At 34.9% G+C, this 16,978-nt stretch overlaps 1 protein-coding gene across 1 annotated transcript in view; it reads right to left on the bottom strand.

The window, feature by feature from the left end:
• Nucleotides 1-89: 89 nt before the first annotated feature.
• Nucleotides 90-16,978, bottom strand: part of SLC30A7 (solute carrier family 30 (zinc transporter), member 7) — a 91,346-nt gene continuing 74,457 nt past the window's right edge. The window contains exons 10-12 of the mRNA XM_011992551.1: nt 15,460-15,609; nt 6,879-6,971; nt 90-6,558 (exon numbers count right to left, since the gene is read on the bottom strand). Of these exons, the coding sequence (XP_011847941.1) occupies nt 6,924-6,971; nt 15,460-15,609 (198 nt within the window). The 3' untranslated portion in view covers nt 90-6,558; nt 6,879-6,923. The remainder of the gene's footprint in view (nt 6,559-6,878; nt 6,972-15,459; nt 15,610-16,978) is intronic.

Genomic DNA, 16,978 nt, shown 5'->3' with positions numbered 1-16,978 from the left:
CCTTAAGTCCTCTAGAATCTATTCCAATACCTGTAAGATTCACAGTGTTCATTTCAGTTCATCAAACTGATTGATAGACACAATTCAGGTAGAGATTTTTAAACAGAAATTTTATTGAAAGAATTTTGATACAGTTCATGATTCTTTTTAAATACTTATGAAGTTTAACAAAATATATACATGAATGAGTTCAAGTAGAAAATGTGAAATATACATTATAGATTTGTTGTATTGCACTTGGGCAAATCATAATTGCTCACTTCAGCATATTCAAACCAAATCACAACATAGTCTTTTAAAGTTGACATTATAACTTAGCCTTGTACTCAAACATTTTAAGAAATGTTTTGATGCCATAGTCTTCACCAAAAGAATCAAACCCAAATTCTAACTTGGCCATATGTTTAACCACCACTGAAGGCAGGGAGGTAAAGTGTTGTAGGGGTGTTTAAAATATACTAAGAAGGGATTTGGCAATTTTCCATTCACAGTATTTCCAATATAAAAGACTCATTCTGTTTATCAAACTCACAAAGTTGGGGGGAATATCACTTGGGAAAAAATTTCACTGAATTGCTATTAAGGGAAGCAATGAAGTTACTTGACAAACTATTGACAGGATGTCTAGTTCAAAATAGAATTTTCATTGAGGCTAACTGTAGCACAATATGTGATACATAAACAAAATTCAAATATTAAAATTCAAAATAAAAAAATTTTCCCTGCTAGTATAAAGTAGAAGTTCTATAATGGAAATAACAATGAAAACAGATGAAAAATCAGTGAAGAAATAGAGGGAGGTGCTACTAAAATGTGTTTGAGGGGAAAAAGAGAAAAGTAAAAAATAATTCTGGGAATATTTAAATCAGTAATTGAATACATGTAGTGTTGTCTTTAAAGTACCTTCAAGAAAGACCTCTTTCGTTTTGGATGACAATACATCAGGATAAATGAAATATGTGAATATGGCAATTTTCCATAAAAACAAAGGAGACTATGGAGACTGTCTGGTTCCTGACTTGGCCATACAAAATACAGAAAATTCAAGTGACCCAGGTTCCACAGTCCCAATTCTGTCAAATTTCGATCCAACAATTTGTAAAATGGATAACATCTTTATACTTCCACTGTATATGAAAAAGAATGAGCAGCTCACAGGGCTACTTAAAAAAAATGGCCAAGGTGAATATATAGTCATTTATTTGTGCAAAAATGCCAAAGAAATGCTGAGATGTCTTCTGTAAAAAACAGTAAATTATTGGTTTTACCTATCCCTAACTCTTACTTTTGACACAACTATCTAAAATGTTCACTAGTTAACCATTTACTGAGCATGTAAATCCATGAGGATAGAAGAATGCATAAGAGAAAGATATTCTTTATTACAAGCTTTCCAACATCATGATCACAATTACAAATAATTTTCAAGGCTGTTGTAAGAAGTCAACATTAAATGTTAAGTTTAAGCATAGATTACTACTATTTATGCAACATATTTCTTGGTTTTGAAAGGTGTGCATAAAATGTAATGTAAATCAAATCTACTTATCCCTCTCCTGCAGTACAAAATTACTTGTACTTTTGGGGAAGATAATTCCCTAATAAACTAAATTAAGGTGTCTCAGGTAGAAGTTCAGTTTCTCTCTTCATACGGCCACAGAGGGTACTATCTTTTGATTTAGTCCCTTAAGCAGCTTAATCTGCAATACCAACAAAACTCTATGTTTTAAATAGTCTTAAAAGTGCTTAAGGGAGTTCTGGTTCCTCATTTTAGCCTGCACAGTTTAAGATCAATGGTAAAGGTAGGAAATAAGCATAAGGGCCCTGGAAGAAGGAATGAGTCTGAATAATGTATAATGACTGTTCCCCCATACCAATTTTGTCATGGTGATTGTTCACTAATTTTACAGGAGAGTCTATTGAGATCTGCTACAACTTCTTGGATCTTTGAAGCACTGCTGAATGACATACACAAAGCAGAGCAGATGTCAGCACCTGATTAATCAGTGCTCTACTACTGGCTATATTCCCCAGGCAGGTCACTTAAATTATCTCCAAACAGCTTTCTCATCTGTAAAAAGGATACAAATCCCTTCCTCACAGAGAAGTTATGAGAATTAGAGGAGATTTGAAAATGCTCTGTCAATCATAAAATCATGCAAAATTATTCCTTTGTAGAAATTTGAGGCTTAAATGTAATAACATGAAGGCCACACTAAACGTCTGGCACATAAATACTTACTAACCTTGCCTTCTGTGTAATCTGCAGTTAGGAAATATAAACCAAAGACACCCTGGTCAGACTCACATCCATTTGGCTTTAAATAGAACTGTCCTTCTCTGCTCCTTTTCTCTTTTTTTTTTTTTTTGGATTCATAATCTTTCATTGTATCTGAGGCTATCTTGAGCCTCTGGTTGAGATCTGGGACACTAAGGCTTCTGGGGGATCATGTCTTCAACAAGCCTTCCAATGAATGTCCAAACAAAATATAATTTCCTTTTATTTATTTATTTTTTTTACCAAAGTTCTTACGAATTGGAAAATAATTTGTTTCAAAGATGGTGATGAAAGGAAAAAAAAAATTTAACTTTCCAAAGGTAATGCTTTTATGAAGAGTTAGAATTTAGTATTTGGAATTCTGGTTAAGACTTCAACATTTTACCTTACTTAAAAGATTTGTTTTATGTAACATTTAATGCCCAGTTTTGCATGGCTCTAAAAATCTTTAACATGCAAAAGCTTTTCCAGTGACTGGAAGCCAACATGACAAGACTGAAATGGAATGACCTGTGAATTAGCCTGGTTTATAAAAAAATACCAGTTCAGAGAACATAAACAAAATAAAGAAACTAAGCAATCCTTACAATGGATTTAGCCTTGGGCAATTAACAGAAAAATTCACTCATAAAAGGATCCATTTTACAGATATCATTTTTTAAAATGTCAGGAACTGGCTTTATAAGAGTAAAAAAGTTAAAATTAATTACAACATCTTCCATAAAGAATATTATGGAAATAATTATATATGAAAAATGAGACAATAAAAGTCCATTTATAAAGTGCCTTAATGTACCAAAAAAAGGAGGTTAGATGTCCTTTATTTACAAATCATATTTAATCCCATTTACAGAAAGGCAAATATTACACTGGAGAGGCAGCATAATAGAGTATAAAGAACTCTATTCTGACTTTCAGTCAGAAGATCTGAATCTTTTTGGCTTTGCCACTAATTATCTCTGTGACTTTGAGCAAATGAGAGCTTTTCTGGGCTTCGGTTTTCTCATCTGTAAAATGAGAGGTAGAACTAGACTGCTTCTAAGGCCAGTCCTTGCTTAGATGTAAAATTCTATGTTAAGCAATGTAAATATGGTTCTTAAATTTTGGCATTACATAACAGGGTTCTACCATATTAATAATCTCTGTAAAAACTGATTATTCCATAGTAGGTAGGTAAAAACATTATAGAACTGTGATCAAATACATTTTGAGTTCATGATTTGGCTGCTGTACAAAGGTGCAAAAAAGTCATAGCATTTTGGTTACTGATATCCATGTGTAGGTTTTCAGGAATGCTGACAAATTCCAAATATTAGGGAGATGACAGCACAAGAACACTGACCTACAGATAAACTAGATACTGTCCTTCACAAAGACGCATGGGGAGTTAGCAAACTGAGGAAGCTGTGGATATGTTAAGCCCTTCATCTTGAGGAATATAATCTGTGTTTAAAAAACCAAAGCTCGTGGCTGAGCACGGTGGCTCATGCCTGTAATCTCAGCACTTTGGGAGGCCGAGGCAGGAGGATGACCTGAGGTCACGAGTTTAAGACCAGCCTGGCCAACATGGTAAAACCCTGTCTCTGCTAAAAATACAAAAATTAGCCAGGCGTGGTGGTGGGTGCATGTAATCCCAGTTACTCAGGGGGCTGAGACAGGAGAATCGCTTGAACCCGGGAGGCGGAGGTTGCAGTGAGCTGAGATTGCGCTAATGCACTCCAACCTGGGCAACAAGAGTGAAATTCCATCTAAAACAAACAAACAAAAAAAAAACCCCAAAAAACCAAAGCTAGTATAGCTATGTTTCTGTTTGGGAAGGTTTACCAGGCAAGGTAAACTGTCCCTGAGCAATACAAATTTGTTGTCCAGAGAATATTTTGAATTTTAAAAATATTGGCAAAGTTATATTCAGATACGGGTTTTTTGTGTGTTTTTGTTTTTGTTTTTTTTGTAAGAGTTAGCCCAATATCAGGGACATTGTAAATTAATTTTATAACAATAATCAGGTAATATTTCTCATTGGAATTATCAACTTTAGTAATACACATGTGCCAAGGACACTAATAAGACAAAATATTTCCTAAGAGTGACAAAAAAAGTTGCTTTTTCTCACTAATTTTTTACTGCTGCACACATAAGTATACTGGCATTTAATTAAAGCATAAATGTTAATGCTGACTTGCTAACTGATATGAGCTGGCAATATCATGTAACAAATGCAAATTCACATCAGTCTAACACTATATAAACATACTCATGCATTTGTGTACTGATAGTACAAATATAATGATTCATATTTTGACAAAAACTAAACTTGGAATGGAGAGCTCTGTGAAAGGCAGACTTGGGTCTTCAAATATCTCCATATGTGAAATATCAGTAGTTATACATACTCAGTTTTTAAAGGCACACATCCAAAATCTCCCTTCATCTAAATCTGTCATTTTCTCTATCTAATATGCCAAAACCCACAAAATATCCCAGAGTTCTCTCAGACTTGGTGGTAGTTGCAAACTTCTAAATGACTACTTATATTTGTAGAAAAACCAGTACCATTATCAGGACACTTCCTTTTGAACTTTCCCTCTTAAAAGACCTCAACAGTTGTTTTAAGCACATACTACTGCAGTAAAGCATAGCTTTCAAACCACCTGGCAGTAAGCAAACATGTTTAGAAAATACTACTTTGCCTGCAGAAAAGAGACTATTGATAGACTTCATGGCAATCTGCAGCAGTTTAGAAAAGAATGAAGAAAGTGGTCTAGTTCTCCTAACAGAGAGTAGTTTATAGATGTAGGTCAGAAATACGGGAAAAGACACTCTGAAACTTAGAATCAACAGGGATTTCTGCTTATTGATCTACATTCTTAATCATCATTTCCATCCTGCAGGGTTTTTTCTCCCACATTTACAATTTTTTTAAAGTTAAAAGGGAATACGTATGGTAAAATGAAGTATGATGGGAAAATCAGATCATTATCTATTCATAAAACACAGAGAATACTTAAGTAGAGTGTTCAAGCACTTATCTCAAATTGCAATTTTATTTTTCAGATATATAAGAACCTAGAAAATCAACTTAGTACTTACTTCCTAGATGCCTGTGTTAGGCAAAGTTCTACATCACCACATTTCCTCTGTACCTTTAATAATTCAAACTCAATAAAATGCTGCTTTAGGATTCCTGAAAGCAATTGTATTTGTGCAAAGCCTAAACAGGAAAACAAAGTGGATGACTTGGCATTTGAAGAATGAAAAAGCCAAACGGCACTGTCACAATCATTTCTGCCTTCAGTCTCCAATGCCTTTTTCTTTAATTATAAAATCCATAGAAATGGCAAGGAAAGATATAGGGAAGTTTATCACAGATACAGTAGCTTTTACAGAAATTTGAAATTCAGCAGATGTTTTAAGTCAAAATTTTCTGTATAACAGATGAATTTGCAAAGTTTTGAAAACACAGTCCATGAAGTAATTTAAAATGTGATAATTAAATTTGTTTTAAAAAGCAAATTAAGAGCTTTTATTTTCTGATAAGATAAAACAATCAAAGAAAAATGTTCATATATCCAAACCTATGCTGGAAGTACACAAAAAGACAATTTGTATACATTACTGGCGATAGTCTTGCTTTGTATAGATTACAGAATATCCATTAAAAAAAAAAAAAAAATAGCCGGGCATGGTGGCTCACGCCTGTAATCGCAGCACTTTGGGAGGCTGAGGCAGGCAGATCGCGAGGTCAAGAGATTGAGACCATCCTGGCCAACACGGTGAAATCTCGTCTCTACTAAAAACACAAAAATTATCTGAGTGTGGTGGCACACGTCCATAGTCCCAGCTACTCAGGAGGCTGAGGCAGGAGAATAGCTTAAACCCGGGAGGTGGAGGTTACAGTGAGCTGAGACCATGCCACTGCACTCCAGCCTGGCGACAGAGCGAGACTCCATCTCAAAAAATAAAAAATAAAAATAAAGCATACATGACTTTTGATGGTACATTTCTATGCTGGCAAATACATTTTCGGATACAAAGGCACTTTGAAAACCCAATATGGTTTGGTTCATAAGTTTGCAAGGTACAAACAATTTTACAAACATGATTATACTGAAGAACGTCAACAATTGTGACATTACTTATAGAACAGATTTCCAATTTCTTTCTTTTTTTTTTTTTAAAAAAAGTAATACTGGTTTTGTGGGAATGAAAGCAGTGGTTTCCAGCAGCTTCAGTGAAGACATTCCAGAAGACTGGAGGCCACAATCTGAAATTCTTACTGGCTGGGATGAGAGGATGATAGTGTGGGCATTCAACATGAAAACAAACAAACAAACAAAAACCAAAAACAAAACAAGAAAGAAAAAAGGACAAATCAACACCCTAAACCAAAAACCTCAGAAGTCAAAAAGATTTGGAGGAAAGAGCACAAAAGAAAAGACCAAAAGTCCAGGAGATATCCTCTTAAATCTGATCGCTTAGCTGTGAACTCCCCACAGAGCGTAAACGGCTGACTCTACCCAGTCTACTTAGTGCTCGGGAGTTGTAGTGATAATTTCTCACTTTTAAAAAGCTGGGTACAATGTTTTGGATCGTACAGTACCAGAAAAATTTGGTCCATAAAAGGTGCATAATTTGTTTCCATTCACTACATGGCTGCAAAGTCAATCTGTACATAGAGCTGCCTCACTCCAGCCTGAAAAGTAAAAAAAAAAAAAAAAGTTAGAAAATCAAACAAGCTAATAACACCCTACACATTTCAGGAAAGTAATTCTTTTCTTTTACAAATCTCGCTTTGAAAAAAAAAGAAATTATTATTTCAGAAACAAATATATTCATAAGCTACAAAAAAGAATCTCCATTTACCACTACAAAACAACAACAACAACAACAACAACAACAACAACAAAAGAGCCATGTTAACAGTCACACACCCTATCCAGATATCCAGGTGATACTTAGAAAAATGCAGTTCTCTTTCTACAATTACAGAGTAATTACAGAGTAATTACAGAGAATTGTAATTCCCTTTCTACAATGCTTGACTGGTTGGCTCCTAGCTGAAATTCATACATCAACCCTGTCTAAATCCTCCTATGATAAATGATTAGTAAACAATCTAGCAAGTATAACTATCTATTGGAATTATTTTGCACTCCAAGTCCTCTCTTCTGTTTTGGATACGAACTTGCTACTCAAGGATACTGCTCTCTAAATTCTCCCCAATATCTTCTGTATTATCAATTTACTCCCTCTCAACTGGATCACTTCTGTTAGCATACAAACACACTGTAGCTGTTTCTAGCTTTGAAAAAACCTCATGAGAAATTATCTTTTGGGTACAATGTACACTATTCAGGTGACAGTTGCACTAAAAGCCCAAACTTCACTATTATGCATATATCCTAGTAACAAAACTGCACCTGTACCCCCTAAATCTATTTAAAACAAAAACAAAAACAAAACAAAACCAAAAAACCCCTTTACTTAGCCCTACGTCTCCTTTTGGGCTCCCAATCTCCACTCTACTTTACAGAAAAAGCCTCAAAAGAGTTATCCATATTTGCTGTCTACAATCCTTTTTCTCACTTCTCTCTTGAACTCATTTCAACCAATCTTTTGCTTCCCAACACTTCCCCAAAACTGTTTGTCCAGGTCACGTCCACATTGCTCACATTAATACCAATTCTCAGGCCTCTTCCTACTTCACCTATCAGTGAGAATACAGATGGTCACTCCCGCCTACTAAACATATATATATGTATATTTTCCCTTTTGGCTTCCAGAGAATATTCACTGCCTGCCCTTTTACCTCACTTATCAGTCTTTCTCAGTCTCCTTTGCTAGTTCTTCCTTCTCTCTGAAAACTGAAATCCCCAAAGGCTAAAGAAAAAAATAAAGCTTGGTACAAGAGCTAGTAAATACCTCAGCACTCACTCCCAATACACTTACCACCTTGTGATGTATTATACAACTTATTCAAGGTGTTTATTGTTTATTGACCTCTCACTATAATATAATCTCTCCGAGATAAAGGATTTGGTTCTTCTTTTTTACATTGCTGACTCCTAGAACCTCAAGTGGGAGCCAGCACACAGTAAGGGATCAATAAGTATTTGTTGAATTAACAGAAATTCCACTAATTTCCTTCTTTCAACCCAAAATGATCTATTTTTAATTAAAGGAACCCGTCAGTCACAATAAGCCCTTTTTTCTCAGTACCACAGAATAAAAGGTAAATTGGAATATTTAATAGGAAAAAACCAGAGTGGGGAAAAAATCTATTAGCATTACCTTTTCACAGTAATTTCTGGACTCCTCAAAGCACTGTTTTCTAGCTTGACTTTTTTTCTAGAATTCAGGTAGGAGGGCACTGTACAATACTAAGTGCTTGAAAGGATTCAGGAACTACTCAAATGGATAAAAGGCTTGACAGGCTCTAGAAGCTTGCCAGCAAAAGAAACATATTTTAATTTTGCTGGTGCTTCTCCTTTTTTTTTCTTTTTCTTTTTTTTTTTAAATAAAAGGCCTTCCTGTGGAAAGGTAAAGTTGTTACTCAAATTTAAGAAAAATATATTTAATAGTATCTGCTCCTCAGTTAAGATGATGTGGCAGAAAAAAGACAGAATTTAGTATCTATATGTTCTTGAGTTACAAATTAAAATCAAACTTCATTTTTTCTCATTTTAAAAGCGTTGATAAACACCAACCCTACTAATCTCACACAATTGTTACGTATTCATCCAATATTTGACAGATATTCAATAAATCCTTGCTATATACCAGGCATTTATAAAAGGCTATTACAAATTATTATGATTGATTACAATTATATGATCTGACATTATCCAGATGACACCTGAAATGACTGTACTTAGAAACTCTTTAAAAATTCTTATATATCAAACCATAAGAGGAAACAAATATTGTTCAAATAAATTGTCTTAATTTATTTTATTTTTCAACAACATTGTTAGGTAAAGTAAAACGGGCAAAATAAGTTGGGCTCTTTTTATTGTCTCTGTCATTTTCCTTACTCCTAGCCCTAACACAGAGAATATGGTAATAAAAAATGAAGTAGCCCAAGGCAGTCAAAAAGAAAGGAAAAACAAAGAGGCTAGATAAATTATCTTTGCATAATCATGAGTTAATTACTCAAGCTGATAACCTTCCCCTAAGGGCTTACAGCTTTCCACAAAAGCTTAGTCTAACAGGAAAAAAAAAAAAAAGTCATTTTGCTTTATCCATCTGGCCTGATGAGGACAGCTTCAAGTTTTACAGATTCTCATTTTCCTCTTCCAGTTTCCTTCAAAGTAAAGAGAAAAGTGGAAGAATCCTATGGTAAGTCACCTACTCCCTGAATGCGAACTAAGTTTTCTATAGTTTGTTCACATCACAAAGACATGACAGACACTCCAACAGATGAAAACACTGCTCAGGTCCATCATAAATTCTACCCCTAGAATGGGACCAGGAGCCAGAGGCTGGCTGACAGGTCCTTAAAATGTGAAAACCACATAGTACTCATTGCATATCCTGAGAATAATGTACAAACTATACTCCAGTCAATATTTTTATAAATTGGAAAGGCATCTAGTTATTTTGAACACTTTTATGCTCCTAAGAAAATAAATGTTAACCTGGTGCCATAGGCTTAGAATATTTTCAATACATATTTATTGTTGTAGAAAGGATAACAAATCAGAAGTAAAAAAATTTAGAGAAATAAACAGGAATATGACTACAGAAAATTATTTCGACTGAACATATATTCATCTTTATCCCTTTAAAATGAAGTCTTGAAAAATTGCCTTACTCTTCCTTGTGAAACCTAAATCATTTCAGAGTTAGCAAAATAATGAGTAACTGTGACTAAATTACAAGTCAATAACAGTAACTCGAGTGTGGGTTTCTTTTTCTGTAAATTGTCTTTTGAGGCTCATTTAATATGTTAGGTACTGATCATAGTACTTGGCACATGATGAGCTCTCAATAAATGCTAGCTGCTGATGCTGTTATTATTTCCACCACTGTTCATCAACCAGTGAACACTTAAATCATGTGGATTACTTAAAAACAATAAACCTAGGGATCTGTTGGCCTCACAACCTGTGGCTGTTCTCTCCAACTTCCAAAGAAGGTCAGATTCTGGTGGACTTCAAGTACAAATGATGAAGAAAGATAATGGGAAGATGGATAAGGAAAAACTGCAGAGCAGGCAACCAAAATCAATACTTAGGAAACATTAAAGCCCTTGACCAAAAGTTTAAAAGAAAAAAAAAAAAAAAGAAAAGGAAAAGTGGAAAAATAGTAATCCACCTTCTCCTACTTCCTACCCCCTCCCTCAAGCAGACAGAGCAAGGTTAGATGAGCCACAGGAAGGGATTATGATCCTAGGAGAGTTAACGGAGGCAGAAAGTTTCTGAAACTTGGGGCACTCTTATTTGGGCTTGTGAGGAGGCTTTTTGGTTCCTTCCTGAGTATCAGTGTTAACTTCTATTTTGAGGACAGAGAATAGAGCACAAAAAGCTGAAGCAGGAAGTTGGGGGCTTAGGACTTATTAGGCACAAGGGAGAAAGGCAGAAGAGTAGAAAAGACGGAAGAAATAAAGGTAGAAGTTCTATCAAGGAATAAATATGTATTAGGCGAGACCGTCTTTTGTGTTTTGTGGAACTGAGAATGGTAATAAACCCCAAGCATATTCTAGACTTTTCTTCAAACATATTTCTAGATGTTTCTTTAATACGTTTCCTTCAAACATTATTTCTAACAAAAAGTATGTTAAATTTTTAGGATTACAGTTATGATTGTGAAGTGTGTTATTTTAAAAAATTAACAAATACTATTGGCCAGTTTAAAACATAAGATGTTAATTGCCTTCCTAATCTAGTATCCCATTTTCTTTTCCTGTTTGTACATGAAACACAAAACATAAACTTTCCATTTTATCAATTCCCAAATGATAACTTATTAAAAAGAATTGGTGCAAGGGGAAGAAAAGGGAGAGGACTTTTTCTATGCCAGCACAAAACCTGGTACTTTACAAACCGTATTGTCACTTAATCCCAAAGCAATCTAAGTACTAAGTGGCTTTTAGCAATGCACTTGCATTAGTTTATATTCACGTACAGCAAGCCAACTTCTTTAGCAGTTAAAGATTAATTGGTAACTCTGAAAAACGAAATTAAAAAGGCTAATGCCTAAGATATAGTCACAAAGCTATAGTTTTATTAACAAAATAGAAAGTTATAATTCTTCGACTTTTAGATATTTTTAACCAAAAACTATCACTTACATTCTAATTTAAGACTGGCTATAAGAAAGATACCTAAAAATGTAATAAACAAAAAGCTATAAATTATTGAAAAAATCCTTCTTTTGGTCTTTTGGAACTAAGGCCACCAGTATTTTAAATCTGTCTATAAGAAATACACCTGAAGCATCTGTGTGATCAAAAAGGGAGCAATTTGAGTTTTGTTATTTTTGATAAGTAAAATTTAAAAGATATAATTTAAGATTAATTTTTTTAAATTTAAATTTCATCTCATAAAATAAAAATGCTCCTGCAAGCCTTGGCATATACTAATTGCATAAGGATCATGCATTACTAGGGTATACACAGAAAAGGAAAATAAATTCATGAAAATTTCAATTTGCATACGTCAGAACTAAAGCAGTGATCATAAAACAATTTTAAAATCATTAGGTGATAAAAAGGCTTAAAATACTTTTTCAGGGCTTAAAATATTCAAAGCTCAAATGCAGTTTCCAAAACCAAAGAAGCAGCTGAATAAACTTTCAATTTCAGTCATTTTTAAAGCCAACATTTCTAAAGTTACCAGAAGAACCTCCTTCCACTTACTTGAATGGCAACTTCAGCAGTTCCTAAGCCCCGACACAGCTGCTTGCACATTTCTAAAACTAGAAATTGCATTCCTTTTTAGAGGACAAATTGTGAATAAGTGCCAAAGTCCTAGGAGAGTATGGGGTGTCCTAGGGCTCAACAGAAGCTCACACTATGAGGGTGAAATGACATGGCATATCTAGGAGAAAATTCAAGGTAAAGGAGGGAAAAATAACCTGGAAACATCAGTGAAAAGAAACATTACTGCTAGCCTGGTTATCTTGTTGTCCCGGAAACACGTAGAAGGTATAAGAAGGATTCAGACACATTGTGAAGGTCTTGCATGCTTCATTATGAAGGTCATGAGATAGACTTACAGTGTCTGTTAAGAAAGACACTTAGTTGTTAAAATTCTGAAATAAGTGGTATCAGCATATTGTTTTGTAGTAGTGTATGTCTTGATTACACATAAGATTAGCACTGAAGTAAATCCTAATTATACATAAGATTATTTCATTAATTTATTCCCAAAGGGACCTAATGACACATTTCTCTTTATCAGAAAGATATATTTTAGATCTCATTAAGATCTTTTTGAGCTTGTAGTTAAAAAAGACCAATGGGAACCCAATAATATTTTTCCATACTTAGCATATATAAAGATGGCTTTAATCAAGTACAGCCTTTAAAATCTGTTTATACAACAAATTCATTATACACATATACTCTTCTAAGCACTGGGAATGCAAAATCATGACAGCTGGAAGGAACCTGCACACAAGTTGTACAATGTGATATGTATGACATAGAATAAAGTAATTCTGCTTTGTGAGACACTTAAGGCTTTAGAGAGAAAGTAACAATTGCATTGGATCTTCAAGTTAGAGTAGGATTTTTGTCCCACACAGAAAAGTACACAGTCTAGTGGGTTTGGAGTATAAAGTACATGGCAATGAAAAGCAGGAGAGAGACTTTAAAAGTCAGTTGGTTCACGCTAGAAAGTCTGGGCTTTATCTGGATGGCAATGAGGTGCCACCAAAGTTTCTATTTTTCTTTTTATTTTGGAAAAAAACTTTTTTTTTTGAGGCAGTCTCGCTCTGTCACTCAGGCTGGGATGCAATGGCGTGCTCTCAGCTCACTGCAACGTCTGCCTCCTAGGTTCAAGCGATTCTCCTGCCTCAACCTCCCGAGTGGCTGGGATTACAGGCAGGCACCACCATACCTGGCTAATTTTTGTATTTTTAGTAGACATGGGGTTTCACTATTTTGGTGAGGCTGATCTTGAACTCCTGACCTCAGGTGATCTGCCCGCCTTGGCCTCCCAAAGCGCTGCGATTACAGGTGTGAGCCACCATGCCTAGACTGTTTTGAAAAAATTTAAAGTCAAAATAATAGTACAATAAATACCTGTGAACCCTTCAGCTATATTTACCAATTGTTTAAATATTTTGCCAGTTTGCTTCATCTCTCCACATATATATTTATATGCAATTTTTTAATTTTACCAAAACATTTGAAAATTAAACATCTGGATATTTTGCCATTAAATCCTTCAACATGTATCTCCTAAGAAATTAAGAACAGTCTTCTATAAACACAATACCATTATCACATCCAAGAAATTTAACCACTCATACAATTAAATGAACTACTACAGTCTATAATCAAATTTCCTTGATTATCCAGCCCTTTCCTTTGTGGTTGCTTTTTTTCCCCAGTCCAAGACCCAATCAAACACCACACATTGCACTTAATTGTGAAGTTTCCTCTAATCTAGAATTATCCCCTACCTTTTTCTCCTTTCATGACATTGACACTTTTAAAATAATCCAAGTTAACAGCCTTGGATTTATATGCTGTTGAGGCTCTCACAAGCTGTATTTGTCTGGATGTTTGCCCATGGTTAGATTGAAGTTAAACGTTTTTGGTAGGAGTACCCCATAGGTCATGTTCTGTATTCCCCATGGTATCACACCAGGAGGAATATAATGTCAGTTTCAACCACAGATTTTTAACACATGGAACCTGTTTCTTCATTACATCTATGTGTTAGATCAGAGGTCCCTAACCCCCAGGCCACAGGCCAGTACTGGTCCATAGTCTGTTAGGAACGAGGCCACTCACAGCAGTGAGTGGCGGGTGAACTGTGGCATTAGATTCTCATAGGAGCGCGAACCCTATTGTGAACTGCACATGTGAGGGATCTAGGCTGTGTACTCTTTATGAGAATCTAATGCCTAATGATCTGAGGTAGAACAGTTTCATCCTAAAACCATCCCTCCTACCACCACCTTCAACCCCCGTTCATGGAAAAATTGTCTTCCACAAAGCCAGTCCCTGTTGCCAAAACGGTTAGGGACTGCTGTGTTAGATGATTCTGACAGTGGTATCAATGTCTAGGGTTTTTTGCCAAATGTTTCTAACAAACTAGACTGAGAAAAGAATTTGTATTCTCTCTACCTCTTTCTTAGATGTTACTGACATGACCTTCTTATTCTCCCAATATATACACAATGCATACATACCATAGTAATCAGTCTTTAATTGTCAGTCATATAGCTATGTTAACTCATGATGGCACGAGCCTTAACTGAAAGAATTTGGTTGTAGACCATGCACTAATTCATGATTCCAATTGCACTATTAAGAAAAACTCAACAGCATATAAAGTTATTAAATCACTCAGTAGGTGACCATAGTTTTGCTGTCACACAAAAAAGTTAACAGTCTGCTTTTAGCTAAAGCCACTTATTCTTATTCCAAACACTGTTTTAGAATTCTTGGCTTCAGATAGTACCTAATGTATCTTCTAAGAAATGTGCAGTAAAGGATAATATACTTTTTCTTGAAGAACTCAAATAAGTACAATGATGAGCATATAGGAACTATCTTCCTATTCCTGAAGAATATTAACTAAAACAGGTATTTCCAAAACGACTCTGTGGTTGGAAAAAAAAATGTGGCTTTATGTTTACCTTATAGTTTAGTAGTATATATATTTATTATGTTAAATAGCATTTTTTTTTTTTTTTTGAGACAGGGTCTTGCTCTGTGGCCCACACTAGAGTGCAACTGGATCATAATTCACTGCAGTCTCAAACTCTTGGGTTCCAGCAACCCTCCTGCCACAGCCTCCCAAGCAGCTGGGACTATAGGCGCGTGCCACCATGCCCAGCTAATTTTACGTTTTGTAGAGATGGGGTCTCACTATGTTGCCCACACTGATCTAGAAATCCTAGCCTCAAGCCATCCTCTCACCTTGGCCTTGTAAATATTTTTAAAACTACTAGTTATAAAAAATTTTAAGACCCTTAAAAAGAAGTTAGTAAAAAAGACATACCTGAGTAAAAATATTATGTGTTTGGCTTAAAATCCACCTAGCATCAGCATCAGGTGCTACTATTAATTTCAAGGTCCCAACATAAACGTCAGAACACAAAGTCCAGAAGTGCTGTTCCTGTAAACTGTAAACTCCTTGCAGCTGCTGTACCTGAAATATAAAGGAGAGATATTAACATCATAATCAAATTAAGTACTCCCTTCTACTTAAGTTATTATGCAATATATCAGTAAACATGGATTCTATTCTCTAGTTTAAAAAAAGGAAAGGAGGATGTTTGAATAAATAAATAAATAAATAAATACTCTTGAGTACTAATTATGTGCCAGGTACCATGACAAGTATTTGGGAAATATAAATAAACACATATCAAAATATGTAGGACACATCTGAGAGTGTGCCCCACAGGGAAATTTACAGTAACAATCACTTAATAAAGTCCAACACCTATTTATGACTTGGAAAAAAAACTATTAGAAGGACACTTCCTTAACTTAATACAGGCTAACTACCAAAAATGTACAGAAAATAAGGATGAAACATTAGATGTATTCCCTGAAGATCAGGAAGAAGGCAGATACCCAAATCACTGCTATTGTTCCATATCTCTATATTGATCTGGAGGAGTGGAACTCAGATCAACAACCAGAAGTTAAAAGAAAAAAGTTCCATGTGAAAAGATTTTTATAACAATTACAGCAGTTTACAAATAAAGAGGGAAGCTTCTCTGGGAGTGTGTTAACTACCTATCTCCGGAAATGGTCAAGAAGCTGTAATACCAACTTGATGTCATAGAGGAGATTTTGCAACAGACAGAAGGCTGGGCCAAACGCACATTAAGATCTTTTTCAGTTCGGAGATTCTGAATTTTACATAATCTACTTGGGAAATCTACTTAAGAAAATGTTGATCTTATATCTATCAAAACTATTTATTTTTTGTTGGAATTTGATGAATGTAGTCATTTTTTTTTCTATAAACTCCATGACAGTTGATGGGAAATTGAGATAATATCTACTGTGCCTTCTTTAAAAACCGCTTTTATTGGGGAAAAAGATCAAGGTATACGTTTTCTTCCTCTTTTTGGATTCTGACAACATAGCTGTTTTAGCCAGATATCCCTCCACATTTTTTCTACATGACATCCTCATGGATGAGGCCTAAGGTGAGTTCTACTGTTAATAAAATAACCTGATGGAAAAGATTTCTCCTACTTCCATATGTAGCAGTACAAGTACATCACTGCAGTTATCTTAAAACACAAACTAAAGAATAATTCCTGTAGAAACTGGCTTTAATTTTACCAATTAAAAAATGGGAGGAAACTGTAGTTACAGATGAAAAGGGCAGTGTGGTAGAGTAGAAAGAACATGACCTTTAGAGTCAGAGTGACGTGGATTAGAATCCTGATTCAGCCACTAGCATTTGGACCTAAGGTGAGCCTCAATTTTATCTAGGGAAAGGAAGATGACACTCACCTTGTAGTTTATTGTGAAGAAGAGAAACTATATATATATAT

Source organism: Mandrillus leucophaeus, unplaced genomic scaffold (assembly GCF_000951045.1).
Source record: "Mandrillus leucophaeus isolate KB7577 unplaced genomic scaffold, Mleu.le_1.0 Scaffold413, whole genome shotgun sequence".
Classification (NCBI taxonomy): domain Eukaryota; kingdom Metazoa; phylum Chordata; class Mammalia; order Primates; family Cercopithecidae; genus Mandrillus; species Mandrillus leucophaeus.
The sequence above is the reverse complement of the archived record's forward strand: the minus strand, read 5'-3'. Positions and strand labels throughout refer to the sequence as shown.